Source organism: Herpailurus yagouaroundi, unplaced genomic scaffold, assembly GCF_014898765.1.
Source record: "Herpailurus yagouaroundi ecotype Mexico unplaced genomic scaffold, PumYag 186, whole genome shotgun sequence".
NCBI classification, from domain to species: Eukaryota; Metazoa; Chordata; class Mammalia; order Carnivora; family Felidae; genus Herpailurus; species Herpailurus yagouaroundi.
In genome coordinates this window covers 48363989-48380368 of record NW_024412417.1, presented here as the reverse complement: position 1 = coordinate 48380368, position 16380 = coordinate 48363989, and the positions used below count along the sequence as shown (strand labels likewise).

General features: G+C 66.1%; 1 protein-coding gene and 1 long non-coding RNA gene across 10 annotated transcripts in view; one reads left to right on the top strand and one right to left on the bottom strand.

Annotated features, from left to right (window-relative positions):
- Positions 1-4995: 4995 nt before the first annotated feature.
- On the bottom strand, positions 4996-10076 carry LOC121043125 (uncharacterized). 8 transcript variants are annotated; one of them, XR_005796691.1, is made up of 4 exons: positions 9810-10076; positions 9275-9723; positions 5570-5765; positions 4996-5270 (listed from the first exon to the last, which is right to left on the bottom strand). It is a non-coding gene; the product is annotated as an uncharacterized LOC121043125 (long non-coding RNA). The 8 variants fall into 8 exon arrangements; XR_005796694.1 differs by having other exon boundaries at positions 9275-9483; positions 9810-10071; XR_005796695.1 differs by having other exon boundaries at positions 9275-9465; positions 9810-10070.
- Positions 8674-16380, top strand: part of EPPK1 (epiplakin 1) — an 8633-nt gene continuing 926 nt past the window's right edge. Inside the window, exons 1-2 of one of the 2 annotated variants that reach the window (XM_040494708.1) lie at positions 8674-8695; positions 14100-15989. In XM_040494708.1, the coding sequence (XP_040350642.1) occupies positions 14155-15989 (1835 nt within the window). In that variant the 5' untranslated portion in view covers positions 8674-8695; positions 14100-14154. Of the gene's footprint in view, positions 8696-13117; positions 13209-14099; positions 15990-16380 lie in introns of those variants that run through there. The other variant, XM_040494707.1, reaches the window with a different exon arrangement.

The following is a 16380-nucleotide window of genomic DNA, read 5'->3' as shown; positions in this document are numbered from 1 at the left end:
GCCCCCCCCCCCCCCCCCCGCGAGGCCTGGTCTCCCAGCTGCAGCTGAGGCCCCTCCCGAGGGCTCCCTCCTTCCCTCCTGACCCCCCCGGGCCATCTCAGCCTCCTCACCCCAGCAGACTTGCTGGCCCCCCCCAAACCTGGGAGCTGCTCGGACTCTGGGCCGCATCAGGCCCTGTTGACGGCAGCTCTTCCACATGGGCTCCGACTACCGCGGCCCCACCGGGCTCACTGCCCCCGTCAGACGTGCCCCAGCGTGTACAGCGTGTTCACCAGTTAGAGTCACCCCGACAAAGGCCGGGGAGTCGTTGCTGTGGGGCTCGGAGGGGCCAGTCTGGGCTGTGTCTGCAGACTTCATGCTGACTGCGTTCCTTCCGGAAGGCCCCGGTCTGGCTCCGTTGGCATTTACCCTCTGGCTCAGCCCGCCACCACCTATGCCCTGGTGCCTGTGGCTGGAGGGGTAGAAGCCAGCACTGGCAGGACTGGTCCTGTCTTTGGCCCGGGTGGGGCGGGGGCACTAGGGCAGGTGGGGCCTCAGGAAGGGGTGCCCGGGGAGCACCAGCTCAAATGCGCAAGGAGAAGGGACATCTTGGAAGAGGACGTAGCCTGTGCCAGAACCCAGTGGCAGCCTTGAAGACAGGTCCTGAGAATGACGGTGCCCTCAGCCGTGGTTTGCTACGAATTTCTGCCGTGTCGGCAGACTGGGATGTGATGCAGCCTGGAGGTCAGGGCTGGACTCTGTGTGGGAGGAAGGCCACCTGGCCAGCCCAGGCTGCCACCAGGGGGGTGAGGCCATCTCGGAGTCCCACCGGGTGGCTGTTACTGTCCCTGCTCAGGAGGAGCCGGGCTCAGCCCCAGACCCCGGCCCCAAGTGCCCCTGGGAAGGGCCAGAGGCTGCCCTGAGTCGGCTCCGGGGCCTTTCCGGGCCCCCGGCCTCCCCATCCTCAGCCATGAGCCTTTGGCTAGCTCTGCGGAGGCACCCTCTCTTGGGCAGGAGGCAGATGCATGAACAGGGTGTGAAGACCCAGAGGCCCCCCCCCCGCCCCCCAGGAGGTCTGAGAAGGAGTGGGGGGAGGGGAAGTGGCCCAGGGGCCAGATGGGGCAACCGGTCTGGAAACTCTCTGGGCGCTGAGAGGACAGCCTGGCCGCTGGGGGGGGGCACGGGGGGTGCCACACAGCAGGCACTGTCCGGGCCTGAGGGTAGAGGATGAGATCAGAATGTGAAGGGCAGGGAGGCCATGCTGTGGTGTGGGACGGGCGAGCCCCTCCACCCACAGTGCGTCTGCGGCCTGCCCCGGCCTGTCCGCCCGCCCACCCCACCCAACATTTTCCGATGGAAAGTTCCCAGGGTAGCGGCAGCACAGATTCCACGAAGAGGGTGTACCCGGGCAAGGGCAGGCCTGAGGGCTTACCGACGCGAGGGGGGGTGGGGGGGGGGGGGGAGGGCCAGGCCGCTGAGGGGGCCCATCGATGCCCCCAGCTCCCCCAAAGGCTGGTGTTCCCCTCCTTCGCGGGCACCCCTCCCCAGGCAAGGCGTGCTGCTGGGAGGGCAGGGGGCCAGCACGGTGGTGGACACGAAGCTTCCCTGGCTTGTCTGCTGGACACAGTGTCTACGCTTGGGGAGCGGCCATCGGATGGAGGAATCGACACTCGAATGAGTGAATGGCCCATGGGGTGGCCCACCTGACCACCGGACCGAAAAACACATTGGAAAACCATGGGCTGGCAAGGACCTGGGAGCGTCCCCTCTGAGGGGGATTCGCCCCTGTTGCAACAGGCCTGGGAGAAAGGACTTCCAGGTTGGAGGGGCCGGTTTCCCCCGAACTGGATGGGGGAGGGTGTGGCCAAGGTGTGGGGTTCCCGGAAGCAAGAGCCAGTCCAGGAGTGTCGGGAAGTCTCGGGTGGGGGGTGACCAGGCCCCAGGGTGGGGCAGCTAGAGGAGGAGGGAGAGGTCGGCGAGGGCCCAGGATCGGGCTCAGGAGGGGTCTCCGTGGCCGTGGAGGAGGCGGTTTCCCCGAAGTGTGGGCCTTGCCCACACTTCCGCCGCCGCCCCCCCCCCCCCCAGGTCACACATAAGGCAGGCTTGGTATCCGTCGGCAGTGGCTCCTGCTCAGCCCCACAGCTGTGCCGGTGGGCTGGATGGGGCCTGGTTGGGGGTGAGAGCCTCCACCCCTGCCACCACACAGGGAACCGAGCTGGGGTCAGAGGCTCCAGCCCTGCATCCCCTTTCTGCCGCTTGTCCCCCACCCTCACGGCTGAGGCCCGGAGGCTGTTTTCTGGGCAACAGGGAGACGTGGCTCAGCAGGGAGGGCTGGGCCTGGCTCCAGGGCCTGGTGGAGCTGTGCCGAGAAGGTCAGCAGGTCCACGTGGACAAATGTGGCCGAAGTTCCAGGGCCTCCAACGCAGGCCGCTAAGGGCAGGGGCCGCAGCCTGGGTCTGCTTGGGCCACGACCAGCAGCGGGGACGCCCAGACCGCAAGCCCACAGCGTGAGCCCAGCCTTAGGCACAGAGGTATAGGGGTGCTGGGCAGGCCACGTGGTTCCCCCCAACCCCACTGCCAGTCCCTCGTGCCGTAGGCTGCCCCGGGCCCCGTCCACCAGGGGACACCGGTCTCCAGGCTGGGCTACCCGGTGGAGGGGAGGAGCCACGTCCTGGCCTGTCCAGGGGGCCCAAGGGGCTGCTCCCACCAGGGATGTCCCTGAGCCGTGGAGGTGACAGAGTGACAAGGTCATGGAGACTGTAGCGACGGAGGCCATGAAGGTGGGGTCCTGCCGACCGGGAGGGCGGCCAGTCTTAGCGTTGGGGGGGTCATGTTGGGGCTCCCCCAGTGGGGCCGAAATGTGTCCTGCTCGCAGGTGCCCCCGGGGACCCTGGACAACCTAGCAGCTGGCTGGATGGTGTGGAGGGGCTGCGGGCCTTGCAGGGAGCCCTGACCCCCAACACCATGGTGGCTGCCGCCCAGCTTCAGGGGGGCAGGAGATACAGGGCATGGGGGGCAGGGCCAGGTGGGGGCCACTCAGCCCAGGCCGAGCCACCAGCTCCTGGTGATGGTCGGCACACCATCCCCCAGGTGGCAGGGAGTGCCGGCAGCTCAGGCTCGGAGGCCCCCTGGGGAGGGGCAGTGTCGGGAGGGCTAGGAGGAAGGCCAGCCTGTGCCCCAAGCCCCCAGGCCCGGCAGCTGCACTGGCACCTGTGGGGAGGGCAGAGGGGGCACTGCCGGGTGAGCTGAGGCTGCAAGAGGAGGGAGCCCAGGGCAGCGCCAGGCCCCGTGGGATGGCCCGGCGCAGCGGGCAGAGGCCAAGCGAGGCCGTAGGGGCGGGGACAGTGCAAACACAGGAAGGCCATGCCGACCGCCGTCTTGTCCCCAGGTGGGGGCTCCTGGAGCCGCTCGACCTGGCTGTGTGGAGCCTGCCCGGCGCAGCTGCCCCTCCTCAAGCAGCTCCCGGACAGCTGGGGCCTGAGGGCCCAAGGGTCGGTGCAGCGCCCACAGGTACGGCCCAGGGCCCGGGGCAAGGGCTGGGGGCTGCCCAGAGCTCGGTGTGCGAACGCTCACAGGGAGTGTGCGAGGGGGCCGCCGGAGGCTGGAGGTGCTGCTTGAGCCTGGGCGCCGAGTGGAACGGGCAGGGCTGGGCCCACAAGCTGGCCCGTCAGCCGTGGCGTCCTCGGTGCTCCGTCGCTGGGTGCTCCCAGAAAAGCCCCTCCCCCAGTTCCTCCTCCTACTGCCTCCGGGAATTGTCTTCATGCTGACGTCCTAACCTCCAGTCCAAGGTCCTTCCGGGTGCCCACATCCCTGGCCCCGTCACCGCCTCCGGCGCGAGCTGCAGAGGACCAGGCTGACTGGGGAGGGCGCTGCGTGAAGCCTCGCCCCGTAAGCCTGGCAGGCCAGCTGGAGCCGGAGGGGGCAGCCTCCAAACTCCATGAGCTCAAGACGCCAGAGCGGGCGTGGTGCCCTCGTTGGCTGCCCCCCGGCGGGCCGGGAGGGCCGAAGGGGTGGTCTCTACCTGCCCTGTCCCCTCTGGCTATGGCGGAGGGACGGTGGGGTGACCCGGAGGCTTTGTGCTGCATGGGGGCTGCCTGGGATAACGCTGCTCCCCTCCCCCAGAGGACCGCCTGGCTGGAGCTTCTAGTACAGCAGGCAGAGGCCCCTGGCCGGGCAGCGGCACACCCGGGGTCTGTTCAAGAACCATACCTCCTACCGGGTATCCCAGGCTCTGCAGGGGCCGCTGCAGAGACGGCACATGGCCAGGCCCAGCAGGTGGGCTGGTGGGGATGGGGGCAGGCGTGCAGGGAGCCAGGCCGGGCTCTCAGATGGTCGTCTCTCTCCTGAGCTGTGTTCCAGGTAGAGGTGAAGCCTCTGGGTGGGGGCGGGGGGCACTGGTCAGAGCCTCAGGAGCAGGACGTGGGGCTGGAGGGCACACGGGGCCGGCTGAGCAGACCTGGCGGGGCTATGGCCCGAGAACAGCCGGGCCTCAGCCTTGCAGGTACCTTAGAAGTCTGGCGGGGGGGGGGGGGGGGGGGTGGGGAACAGCCCACTGCAGGGTGCCCGGGGAGGAGAGAGGTGACCCCAGAGCAGCTGGATGACCCGGGGGCTCCGTGCTGGGGCCCTGCCTGCCCTCGGAAGAGACCCACCCCCTCGAGAGACGAGGAGGAAGAAAAGCCAGGGCAGGCGCCGTGACCAGAGGCTTTTCGTGGCGATTTCCAGACTCGGCTCTCGTCTCGTGTGCAGCCTCAGGTCCCCACGCCAAGTTCAGCTCGCTCTCCCTGCAGGGGTCAGGGCTGGAGCTTCGGCAGGCCCTGCGGCCAGCCTCCAGAGGCACGAACGACAGGCCAGGGAAAATGGCTCTGGAGACGCCACTGTTGAGACGCCAAGCCGTCCTGGGAGTGGGGTCAGGGAGGGTGCACCTTCCACCCCTTCTTAACAAGCAGAGCTCCCAGCTGAGACCTCGGTATTGCTATTGTTGACTCCTGTTTATGCAATAACTCGAAGGGAAACATATTTGGAGCAAGATGCAAAGAAATTTAATTCTGAAGTACAGGTCAGGCATCTTGCCTAGTTTAATCCACCCTCGATGCCCAGCCTGGGAGTCACCAGATGGGTCCACCCTGGCCGCACCTTCCCCTCGCCCCCTTCATCTGTCCTGTAGCACAGGGGCAGCGGGGCCTCAAGGAGCGGCTTCCAGGTCTCCCCGTGTGCCGAAGTCCCAGACCCCGTCTTCACTTGCTCTGCCAGGTTTGGTTCTCACAACTGGGGACTATCTCCGTTTGCACAGGCTGAGTGGTTTAAGCAACAGAAATGAAAAACAAGGGGCGCCAGGGTGGCTCAGTCGGTTAAGCATCCGACTTCCACTCGGGTCACAATCTCGTCATCCATGGGTTCAAGCCCTGCATCCGGCTGTGTGCTGATGGCTCAGAGCCTGGAGCCTGCTTCGGATTCTGTGTCTCCCTCTCTCTGCCCCTCCCCCGCTTGCTCTCTCTGTCTCTCTCTGTCTGTCTTTCTCTCAAAAATAAATAAGCATTAAAACAATTAAAAAAAAAAAAAAAAAAAAGAAAGGAAAAACAAACTGACTCACAGTTCTGGAGCCTGGAAGCCCACGGTCCAGCCATGGGCAGGGTTGATTCCTTTTGAAGGGTACAAGGGAAGGGTCTGCTCCAGGCCCCCTGCCTTGGTTTGCAGGTGGTATCTTCCCTCTGTGCGTCTGTCCAAAATCCCCTTTTCGTGAGGACGGCAGTCAGGACTTCAGGAGGCCCCATCTTAACTGATTACACCTGAAACGACCTTCGATATGAGGGCATGTTCTCAGGAGTTCAGGGGTCAAGACTTCATATATGAGCATGCGGGAGGGACACAATGCCACCCCTAAGAGGGCATAACCCTGTCAGCTCACCCCAGCGCTGAGCGTCCGGCACGACAGCCTGTCTGGGCAGAGGGTCCCCTCCCCACCCCACCCCCGGCTATGTCCTGAGGCTCACAGCCGCCCGGGGCTAAGCCAGGCCATGGCCCAGTCCTCCGGCTGCACTGCCCGGGCCCGCCTGTGCCGTGAGTCCTTGCCGACGGAGGGAGCAGCATGAGGCACGGGGTGGGTGGCCCAGGACGTGGGGGTACTGAGGGGGTAAGAGGCAGCGGCGCCTCTTGGAGGCAGGCATGTCATGAGGCCCCTCTAATGACAGGGGTTCCATGGGAGCCGCGGGGAGCACAGCTTCCTTCTGCCCCTTTGCTGGAGGGGCCCAGCCCTGCAAGGAGGGGCTGCCCTCATGGGTACCAACCCCCGGGCCTGCCGCTGGAGCCACTGGGCTGCCGCAGAGACGTCAGCCGGCCGCTCCGCTCCCTGCCCACCTCTGCCACACTGCCACGCTAGGCTGCGCCTCCTGGAGGAGACAGGGCCGCTCTCCGAGGGCCACTCTGCGGACGAGCTGCCGTACTGACCCATAGGCTGAGTCGGGCCGAGCCCTACAGGCCCCGAGTGGGGCCTGTAGCCGAGCGCCGCAGCTCACGCGGCCACCTCCTAGACCAGGCCAGGGTCAGCACGGTAACATGGCCCCGGGACCCCCTCCTCGGAACCTCTGGCCCACAGGGCCTCTAGGGGAAGCAGGACAGCTGGCTGGGGTAGGGCCACCAGCTTCAGGACATGACGGCCACAGGTAGAGCAGTTGGCAAGACTGAGCATAGGGGGAGTCACCCCACTGGCCTCCTGACACCACAGCCCCTCCCCCTAATTCCCTGAGGCCCTCCCTGCTGTGCCGCAGTGCAGGCCTACGCCTGGGGGTGGCTGGGCAGACGCACTGGGCTGGGGCTCTGGGAAGGCACCGGCTCTGAGAGGTCCTGATCATCGGGGTCAGCCTGGGGGCCAGGGAGGTAGGACAGTCACCCAGGCTTGCTCCCCAGGGGGTCCCGGAGGCTGACCTAGAGGCTGACCTGGAGGCTCCTGCAAGAAACTGGAGATACCGGGAGAGGACCAGTGGGCACGGCGGGGGCAGGGCCAGCCTTTGTCCTCCTTCCCACGAGAGGGGCTGGCACGCGCCTGGGTTTCGCGGCCTGGTGGCGATGCTGCCTGCACGGCTTGGCCGTGGGCAGGAGTGACTCTGAGGCACTTTCTGGGCCACAAGCCACAGCCAGCACAGCCACGCTTCCCAGCGGGCCATCGCGGACGGTGTCCTGGGGCCTCGCGGGCAGAGATGCAGTTGGGCCAGCGCCCCTTGCTGGACATGGGCCCCTGCCGGAGCTCACTACCCTTGGGGGTCGGGGCTCCCCGGTGGCCAGCGGCAGCCACACAGAACGTCAGGTGTGGATGGGTGGATGTGCACCAGGGCACACAGGTGGCCAGAGGCCAGCCCCGGGGGGCCAGGGAGCCTTGGTGAGCAGGTGGGAGTGTGGGCCTGGTAGGCGGGGGTGAGGGCAGAGCCACGGGGGTGGACTCCAGAACCCTCCACCCCAGAAATGCCTGCACCTGCACGGGCGTCTCCAGGTACACTTTCGGTGACTGTCAGGGTGGCCCTGTTCAAGTATGTGGTCAAGAATGAAACAGGCAGGGGTGCCCGGGTGGCTTAGTCGGTTAAAGCGTCCGACTTCGGCTCAGGTCACGATCTCACAGTCAGGCCCTGTGTTGACAGCTCAGAGCCTGGAGCCTGCTTCGGATTCTGTGTCTCCCTCTCTCTGCCCCATCCCCACTCATGCTCTGTCTCTCTCTGTCTTAAAAATAAATAAAACATTTAAAAACAAAATAAAAAAAAAAATGAACCAGGCAAAGATAAGGGCTAGGGGGGTAGAGAGACTGAGCCCTCGAGGCAGGGACTGGGGGATGGGAGAGAGCTCGGGCTCTGCTTTGGTGGGAGGCACCAAGGTGGTGCCCCCAAGGTTCTGGGCCTCTATCCCCAACACCTCTAGCAGCCACTGCCTCACGGTGCCAGGGTGGGCGTCTAAGAGGAGGGCCAGGAGCTCTGGGATGCACCCGGGACCTCCTCTGAGCCCAGGGGGAGGCTCCTCAGGCGGGGTGGGGTGAAGTCTGGCCATCTCTTCCAGACAGGGGAACCTGCTGGGGACACAGAAACCCCAGTTCTTCCCAGGGGCACACGGAGGGGAGCCCCTGCGGAACCCTGGTTCAGCACACCCAGGACCTAAGCAGCAGTGGGGGGAGCTGACCCCCAACCCCCCTGACTGAGCAGACCTAGCAGGTGGCCAGCAGTGCGCACCCCGCCCCACACCCCCACACACATGTGAGCAGAGGAGCTGTGCGAACCCCTCCCGACCCGCTCTCCCGCAATACAGTCGCGTTTTGGAAAGTGAAACCGCCGGTCAGGTGTGCATTTCCTTTACAAAGTCCACTGAACCCGCTGAGAGGGGCGGGGATGGACCCCTCCCCCAGCACCCTGTGCCCACCTCCGCTCCCTCACCGGGACTCTGGGGAAGGGGTCAAAGGGGCAGGAGGGAGAGGGCAGCCGCCCCCCTGCAATTCGGGGCCATTCCTCACCAGGGGTGCTCACGGGTGGCCAGCCTACCGAGGGGCGCGCCCGGGGCGCCGCCCTGGCCCCCGCCGGGTTCTGGGTACCCGCCCGCCCCACCCGGATTCGGGGCGCGCCCCCCACCCCGGGCCGCCGCCCCCAGATGAGGGCGGGGCCGCGGCCGGTTTAAATTCGGGTGGCGCGGGCCCAGCCGCGAGCCGAGAGACTGCGTTCGGAGCGCTGGGGCGCCGCGCGGGCAGGTGGGACACCCAGGCCTGGGCCAGACCCGGGCAGGCCAGGGAGCAGAGACCGAAGCTCCTTCGACGGGCGCTGAGCTCGGGTCCCGGAGGCGGGGGCGGGCGTGGGGGGCAAGGCGCGGGTGGAGCGGGGAGCGGCCGGGAGCTCCGCGCTCTGGCTCGCCCGGACCGGGCAGTCTGAGCCCCGGGCCGGCCGCCCTCCCTGGTGGGCGAGGGTCGAGGTTACCGGCAGGGACGTGGGAGATGCGGCCCGGGCAGGCGGGGGTGGGCGGTGGCGGGGTGGGGGTGGGGGTTCCTCCCGGCTCCAGCGGTTTCCCGGCAGCGGGCAGGGCAGGGGTGGCCCCGGGCGGGTGTGCAGGTCAGGTTCCGCCTGCCGCCCCCCTTCGGCGGAGGGTGGAGGCGCCCTGGGCGGAGGTAATCAGGCTGACAGATTGAGAAGGCGGTGCTGCTCCTGGCTGGGGCGCTGACCAATCCGGGAGCCACCTGCTGTCCCCCGTGGGGCGGCGGCAGGGACACCGCATGGGGTCATCTCAAGACCCATGCCAGGACGGGGCTCAGGAGGGCTGCCTTCCCTGTACCCACCTGTCTTACCAAGCTCCTCCTGCCGCTGGCCTCTGCGCCGAGGAGGTGAGTGGGATCCTTCCGCAGCTGCCCGATGGGGCAGAGCCAAGATTGCCGCCTCCCTGTGGGGGCCTGAGGCAGCCTGCAACCTAGTTCTGTCCTTATCTGGCTCAGGTGGACAGCCAGCCCTCTGCCCTCCTCCGGGCCCCGGGCTGGAGAGGGGGGATGTCCTTCAGGGCAGAGGCAGAAGGTGGCCCACAGCCAAGGAATGCAGACCCACCCTCCTCAGGATTGTCCTCCCTCCCCTTGTCACCCGGCGCTGCCCCCCCACCCTCCCCTCCCCCAGGGAAGCCGCAGGAAGAGCCCTCTTCCCTCTCAGATTCCCTTTTGCTTCCTGGAAAATCTGCTCAGCCCCAAGGCCCTTACCCCTCCGGTCACACACCATGCCCACCTTCTGCTGCTGGCCACCTCTGTGGGACATTGGGCTGGCCAGGGTGTCCTGCCCTTGAAGCCGCCCCCTCCCCCACTCCCTGGGCCCTGGACACCAGTCACATACCATGGTCTTCTCTCCCGAGCTCCAGACCCCTCTGTCCAGCTGCCTTCCCAAGGTCTCCACTCCACAACCCTGCTCCTGTCTCACCTGGGCAGAGTCCAAAGAGGCTCCTACCTGGCCCAAGGTCACTGCCAACCAAATAGGGGGCGTGGCCCAACTGCCAAGGGCACAGGGCCTGTCCTGGCCTTAGGCCCCCACTTCCTGCTCGAGTACTCCGTCAGGCTCCTGGGTCCCCCCTCCCACCATGAATCCCCTTTGTTTGTGTTTTTTTTTAATTTTTTAATGTTTATTTTTGAGAGCGAGAGAGCGAGAGCACGAGAGAGAGCAGGGGAGGGTCAGAAAGGAGACACAGAATCTGAAGCAGGCTCCAGGCTCCAGCTGTCAGCACAGAGCCCGACGTGGGGCTCAAACCCATGAAACTTGAGATCGTGACCTGATCATGAGCTGAAGTTGGACGCTTAACCGACGGCGCCCCCCAGGCACCCTTCCCCATGAATCCCCTTTGTGCGGGGAACTGGAACCTCCTGCTCCCCAAGCTGGTGACTGCTCTGGTTTTCCTGTCTCGGCGCTGCCCTTCCCCACCCAGCACAGCCCCATCAGGGCTCTGGTCCGGCTGTCTATGTCCAGGCCAAGGGCCACCCGCCGTGGCCCCGAATGTCCCTCCTTCTCTTTGCTGGGTAATGAGGTCCCTCTCCTCTCCCCACCTTTGTCCATTGCCAAGGGAAAGTCACGCTCTTCTAGCTATCTAACTGCCCCAGGAGCCGTGTCACCTGGCGTTCCTGCCGAGACGGGCAGGCCTGTCCCGGGCTCACAGACCCGCTGAAGGCAGTCCTGGCACAGGGCACCCTGTGCGAAGGGAGTATCCCACCCAGCAGCCAGGCATGTGTCCAGGCCGGGCCCCAGAAGCAGGGTCTGATGGCAAGCATATTGAGGAGTGGACTCGGGGTGGCCCCTGTTGAGTGCAGGACACAAAACAGGAGAGAGCCAGCCTCTGGTGCAGCCCCGCTCGCAGTTGGAAGGAGGTCGAGGCAGCCGTACACTCACCGCCATCACACCAGGCCCTGGAACCCTGCTTGCAGGGCACCCGTGGGCTTCTCTTCCTGGGGAGACGCACAGGGGACAGTGAACAGGTGGGCCCCCAGCCAGAGCTGTGGCATGGGCCTCGTCTCTGAGGCTCCGCTCCTCCTTCCCCCCGCCCCACCCCTACCGCACGTCGGCCGGGCCTGGTGCTCACCTGGGGTGTGCAAACCCTTGCCCCTGAGGTCCCTTGTGGCTACACGTGTCCATTAGCTACAGGAATGGCCACACCCCTGCCTCCACCCCACCCAGACCCTGCCTTCTCCTGGTGGTCGGGTCACTCCCGGCCCCTTGGTCCTGGACACAAGGAGCCGGGGTGCCCTGGGAGCAGCCGTGGCCTTCAGCTCAGTGGGACTGCGGCTGTGTCCATGGCAGAAGTACTCATCCTGTGGGACTGACCCCGGAGCTGCAGGGACGGGTGGTGGGGTCATCGGAGGCATGGTGGGGGCCACGTCTGCTCCCATCGCTTGGTTCCTGGACCCATATGGTCCAGCTGCAGGGACAGACACATCACATTCTAGAATGGTCACCACCCCCCGCGCCCCCCCCCCCCCGCCCCGGCCCTGGGCACGGGACCACCGGTGAGCTGGTGCTGGAGCTTGCCTGCAGTGGCCCTTTCACGATGGAGCCCCCAGCCTGCCCTGCGCTGCAGAGATCAGAGCCTCTTGACTGGTCACTACAAAGCCTCAGGTGTCCACAAGGACTTTTTGTCATCCAGCTGGTCACTCACAGCCTTTTGTGTTCGTCCAAAGTCTCGTTGTTTAGCAATGCCCCCCACCCCCACCGTGTGCCCTGCACTAACCCCCATCCCAGATGCCTGATCCCACACTCCGTTTACTCAGAACGCTGGCAGATGGAGGCACTTCCCCGATCCCTGCTCACACGGCCAGCCGGGTGGCGGTGTGCCCCTCCAGAGCCTCGCCCAGTGTCTGCCTGGTCCTGGCACCACCAGTCTGAGCTGAGCAGCACGCGAGCTGCAGGGGGTGGGAAGGGCCCCTCGTCTGTGTAGGGAAGGGGTGAGGCAGGATTTCACCCACTCCCAGGGGCTGGGCTTACATGCGGGCCCCATGTCAAGTCAAGGGCCTGAGCCAGTGCAGCCCCAAGATGGGCAAGGCAATTCCCGAGGGGGCCGAAGTGGGGGCCGTCTGCCGACAGCCCTCCTGAAGCCCCAGATGGGGTCTGGGTCATGCCCCCAAGCGTCCACCCTTGCAGATGTGTGTGTTGTGGGAGCCCCAGCTTCTTACTGTCACTGGGGGGCGCTCGACACCCCCTGGGCCATGCTGCCCCCTGCACCGCCCTGGCGCTGAGGCCTCCCATGGAGGCCTCATGGCCACTTGCTGATCCCACCCTGTTCCTGGGCCGGAGGTCGGTGGAGAGGGCAGGAGCAACGAAGGTGGCCTTGAGCGCCACAGTAGGAACTAGCAAGCCACGGAGGCTGTAGGACAGGAGAGGGGCCGGTGTGAAACAGCGACCCCATGTGGGGCCAGTGGGGGCGAGTGGGGGCTGAGCAATTCAGGGCTCAGGCTGCACGGAGTGGGTGTGGGGGAACCCTTTACAGAACACCAGCAGTCGTGGGGGTGCAGTGGAGTTTGAGGCACCTCGTGAGACCAGGGCACGTGGTTCCTGGACTCCGGGTCGGGCGGGGCCTGAGACACGGTGTGAGGGGTTCCCTGATGTAATGGGCAAGTGGGGGCAGAGCGGAGCCCTGTCACCAGCGAGAAGGCCCCACACCCACCACCCAGAGGCAGTGAGATCCAAAATGCATTTGTTGGGTTTGGCAACCACAGTCCGAGTTCATCTTAGCGAGAGCTTCGGGGCGGGGGCGAGCCTGCTGCCTGAGCGGGCCCGGGAGCAGGCTTGGGGCGCAGGCCGGGGGCTGGCTGGGAGGCCAGGACAGACGTGTTCGGGCTCTTGAGCAGACAGCCGGTGCCAGCGGGAGCAAAGTGTGGGCTTGCGCCCGGGGGGAGGGGGAAGGGGGGCCCGGGTGTGGTTCTGCAGAAACCGGGTGTGGGCCGGCTGGAAGGGCGGAGGCGGGAGGGAGGCTATGGCTCCTTAAGCTGTCACAACAATTACCACAACCTGGATGGCTTCAAACAACAGAAACTCCTTCTCAGTTCAAGGGGCCAAAATCTGAGGTCAATGCTTCTGGGCTTGGTGGTCCTCGACGCGTCTGGGCTTGTAGCCGCTCCAGACGGTGCCCCATGGGCTCTCTCCTGTGTCTTCCTATAGAGACTCAAGTCATTTTGGATGAGGGCCATTCCTCCTCTGTGACCTCAACTGAATTACATCCGCAAAGACTATTTCCAAATAAGGCTACAGTCATAGGTACTGGCGGTCAGGACTTGGATCTATCTCTCAGGCGGACACAATTTAATCCCACAGGAAGGGGACAGGCCTGGGTGGAGGAGTTGGTGTGCAGGTGTGAAGCCCTTGTCACTGCTGCCCGGAGAATTGGGGCACAGAGCCGTCTGCTGAGAGGGGACAGCCTTGGAGCCTCTCTGGGGCTTGGAGCCAGCTGACCAGAGACGTGGCCATACCCATGGCTCCCACGGAACTGGCATGCAAACACGGAGTCTGTGTTCCCTCAGGCCCCTGAGTCGAGTGTGGGCACAAAGAGGCCGTAGCCCAGAGAGCGCGAGGATTGGAGTGGGCAGAGGAGGACGCAGACAGAGCCAGGCTGGAGCGGGACACCGTGGGGGCTTCTGGCTGGAGCCCAGTGGAGATCTGGGAAGGAACAGAAGCCAGGGCAGAGGGTCTGGGGCAGGGCGGGGGTTTGGAGGCGGTGACTGGAAGAGGGAAGGGTGCTGATGTCCCTGAACCCAAGGATGGAGGAGGAGCCCCGGGGAGCAGACGGGAGGTTTGGGTGAGAGATGGGGGGAGGGGCTCTGGCCCAGGTGGCCCAGCCCCCACCACGGGACCCTGAGGGCAGGGGCTGAGGGGATTGGGCTGGGATGGAGAGCAGAGGATGGCCTGCAGGAAAACAGAGCCCACATGTCCCGGAGACCGCCCTGGCTGGCCGGAGGTCCCCCGTGGTCCCTCCTGGGACCCCATGGGGCAAGGCAAAAGACCTTACTTGGATGCTGACCCCCATCCCCCAGGAGGGCAAGCCATGTCTGGAGGCTGATTCAGGGTCTGGGATTGACCTCTTGACTCTCTCTCTCCCGTCCACCTGGGCCATTCCAGGACCCCTAACAGAGCCTTTTCTACCCCCTACAGGGAGCAGACACAGTGGACCTTGGGTGAGTGAGTTCTACACAACAGGCTGAGCGTGATGAATGGCCACGCCTCTCCTCCTCTTGATGTCCTGGTCACCAACAGCACTGACCCGGCCATCGTCCCCAAGACCATGAAGGCCATGCCGGGAACCAGCACCCCTTCTGGGCCTCCGTCTGCCCAGCCTAAGAGCATCGCCGGGGTGTATGTGGAGGCCTCCGGCCAGGCACAGAGTCTCTACGCTGCCATGAAGCAAGGCCTCCTGCCCGTTGAGCTTGGGCTAGCTCTGCTGGAGGCCCAGGCGGCCACCGGGGGCCTCGTGGACCCCACGCAAGGCCGGTTCCTCCCTGTGTCCGAGGCCCTGCAGCAGGGCCTGGTCGGCCTGGAGCTAAAGGAGAAGCTGCTGGTGGCCGAGCGCGCGGTCACTGGGTACCCTGACCCCTACGGTGGCGGGAAGCTGGCACTTTTCCAGGCCATTGGGAAGGAGGTGGTAGACGGAGCGCTGGGGTGGGGCTGGCTGGAGGCCCAGCTGGCCACGGGGGGCTTGGTGGATCCCATTCGGGGTACACGGGTGGCCCCGGAGCCGGCCTGTCAGCAGGGTCTCCTGGACCAGGACACGTGGCGTGGCCTGTCTGAGCGCAAGGCCAGCCCCAGTGCCCCTGGCTTCCTGGACCCCAACACCCTGGAGCGGCTGTCGTACCTCGAGCTGCTGGGCCGGTGTGTGAGAGCCCCTGGCACAGGGTTGGCGCTGCTGCCCCTCAAGACCACCTTCCCCACCCTGAGTGGGGCAGTGAGCCTGGCCGAGCTGCTAGAGGTGGGGGTCCTGGATGACGAGGCCGCCCGGGGCCTTCGGGAAGGCAGGCTGGCGGCCCTAGAGGTGAGCGCGCGGGCTGACGTGAGGCGTTACCTGCAGGGCACCGGCAGCATCGCGGGGGCTGTCCTGCCCGCGGGCCACAAGAAGAGCTTCTTCCGGGCCATCAGCGAGCACCTGCTCCCCATGGGCACCGCGCTCCCGCTCCTGGAGGCTCAGGCCGCCACCGGTACACTGGTGGACCCGGCCACCGGCCGGCGGCTCCGGGTGGACGAGGCCGTCAGGTCGGGCCTGGTCGGCCCAGAGCTCCACAGGCAGCTCCTGGTGGCGGAAGAGGCGGTGACGGGGTACCATGACCCCTTCAGCGGCGCCCGAGTGCCCCTCTTCCAGGCCATGAAGAAGGAGCTGGTGGACAGGCCTCTGGCTCTGCGACTCCTAGATGCCCAGCTGGCCACAGGTGGGCTGGTATGTCCGGCCCGCAGGCTCCGGCTGCCCCTGGAGGCCGCCCTGCGCTTCAGATGCCTGGACCAAGAGACTCAGCAGTGTCTGTCCCGGGCCACCGGCTTCTGGGACCCCAACACACAGGAGAGCGTGGGCTACGGGCAGCTACTGGCCCGCTGCGTCACCGACCCAGAAACAGGACTGGCCTTCCTCCCCCTCTCAGGGGGCCCCCTTGGAGAGGAGCCACGAGGACTCCCATTCATTGACCACAGCACCCGGGAGGCCTTGAGTGAGGCCATGACCACCGTCGCCGTGGGCGAGTTCCAGGGCCGGCCCGCATCACTCTGGGACCTGCTCTTCTCTGAGCCCATCCCTGCGCAGCAGCGGGCGGCACTGGCCCAGCGCCACAAGGAAGGCGCCATCTCGGGGGAGGAGCTGGCAGCCGCGCTGAGGTTCACCCTTGAGCAGGCTGCAGCCACGGCCAGGACCACCTTTGCCGGCCTGAGGGTGCCCGTGGCCCCAGGAGAGCTGCTGAGAGCAGAGATCATCGACCAGGACACGTACGAGCGGCTGGAGCGAGGGCAGACCACAGCCCAGGAGGTGGGCAGGCTGGGCTCGGTGCACAGGTTCCTGCAGGGCACCGGTGGCATCGCAGGCCTGCTGCTGCCGGGCTCCCAGGAGCGGCTCGCCGTCTATGAGGCTCGCGGGAGGGGGCTCCTCAGGCACGGCACGGCCCTCATCCTCCTGGAGGCACAGGCGGCCACGGGCTTCATTCTCGACCCGAAGGAAAACAAGAGATATTCTGTGGAGGAGGCACTGAGGGCTGGCCTCGTAGGGCCTGACGTGTTTGCAAAGCTGCTGTCGGCCGAGCGTGCCGTCACCGGCTACAAGGATCCCTACACCGGGGAGCAGATCTCCCTCTTCCAGGCCATGAAGAAGGACCTCATCGTGCGGGAGCACGGCATCCGCCTGCTGGAGGCCCAGGTCGCCACGGGCGGCATCATCGACCCGGTGCACAGCCACCGCCTGCCG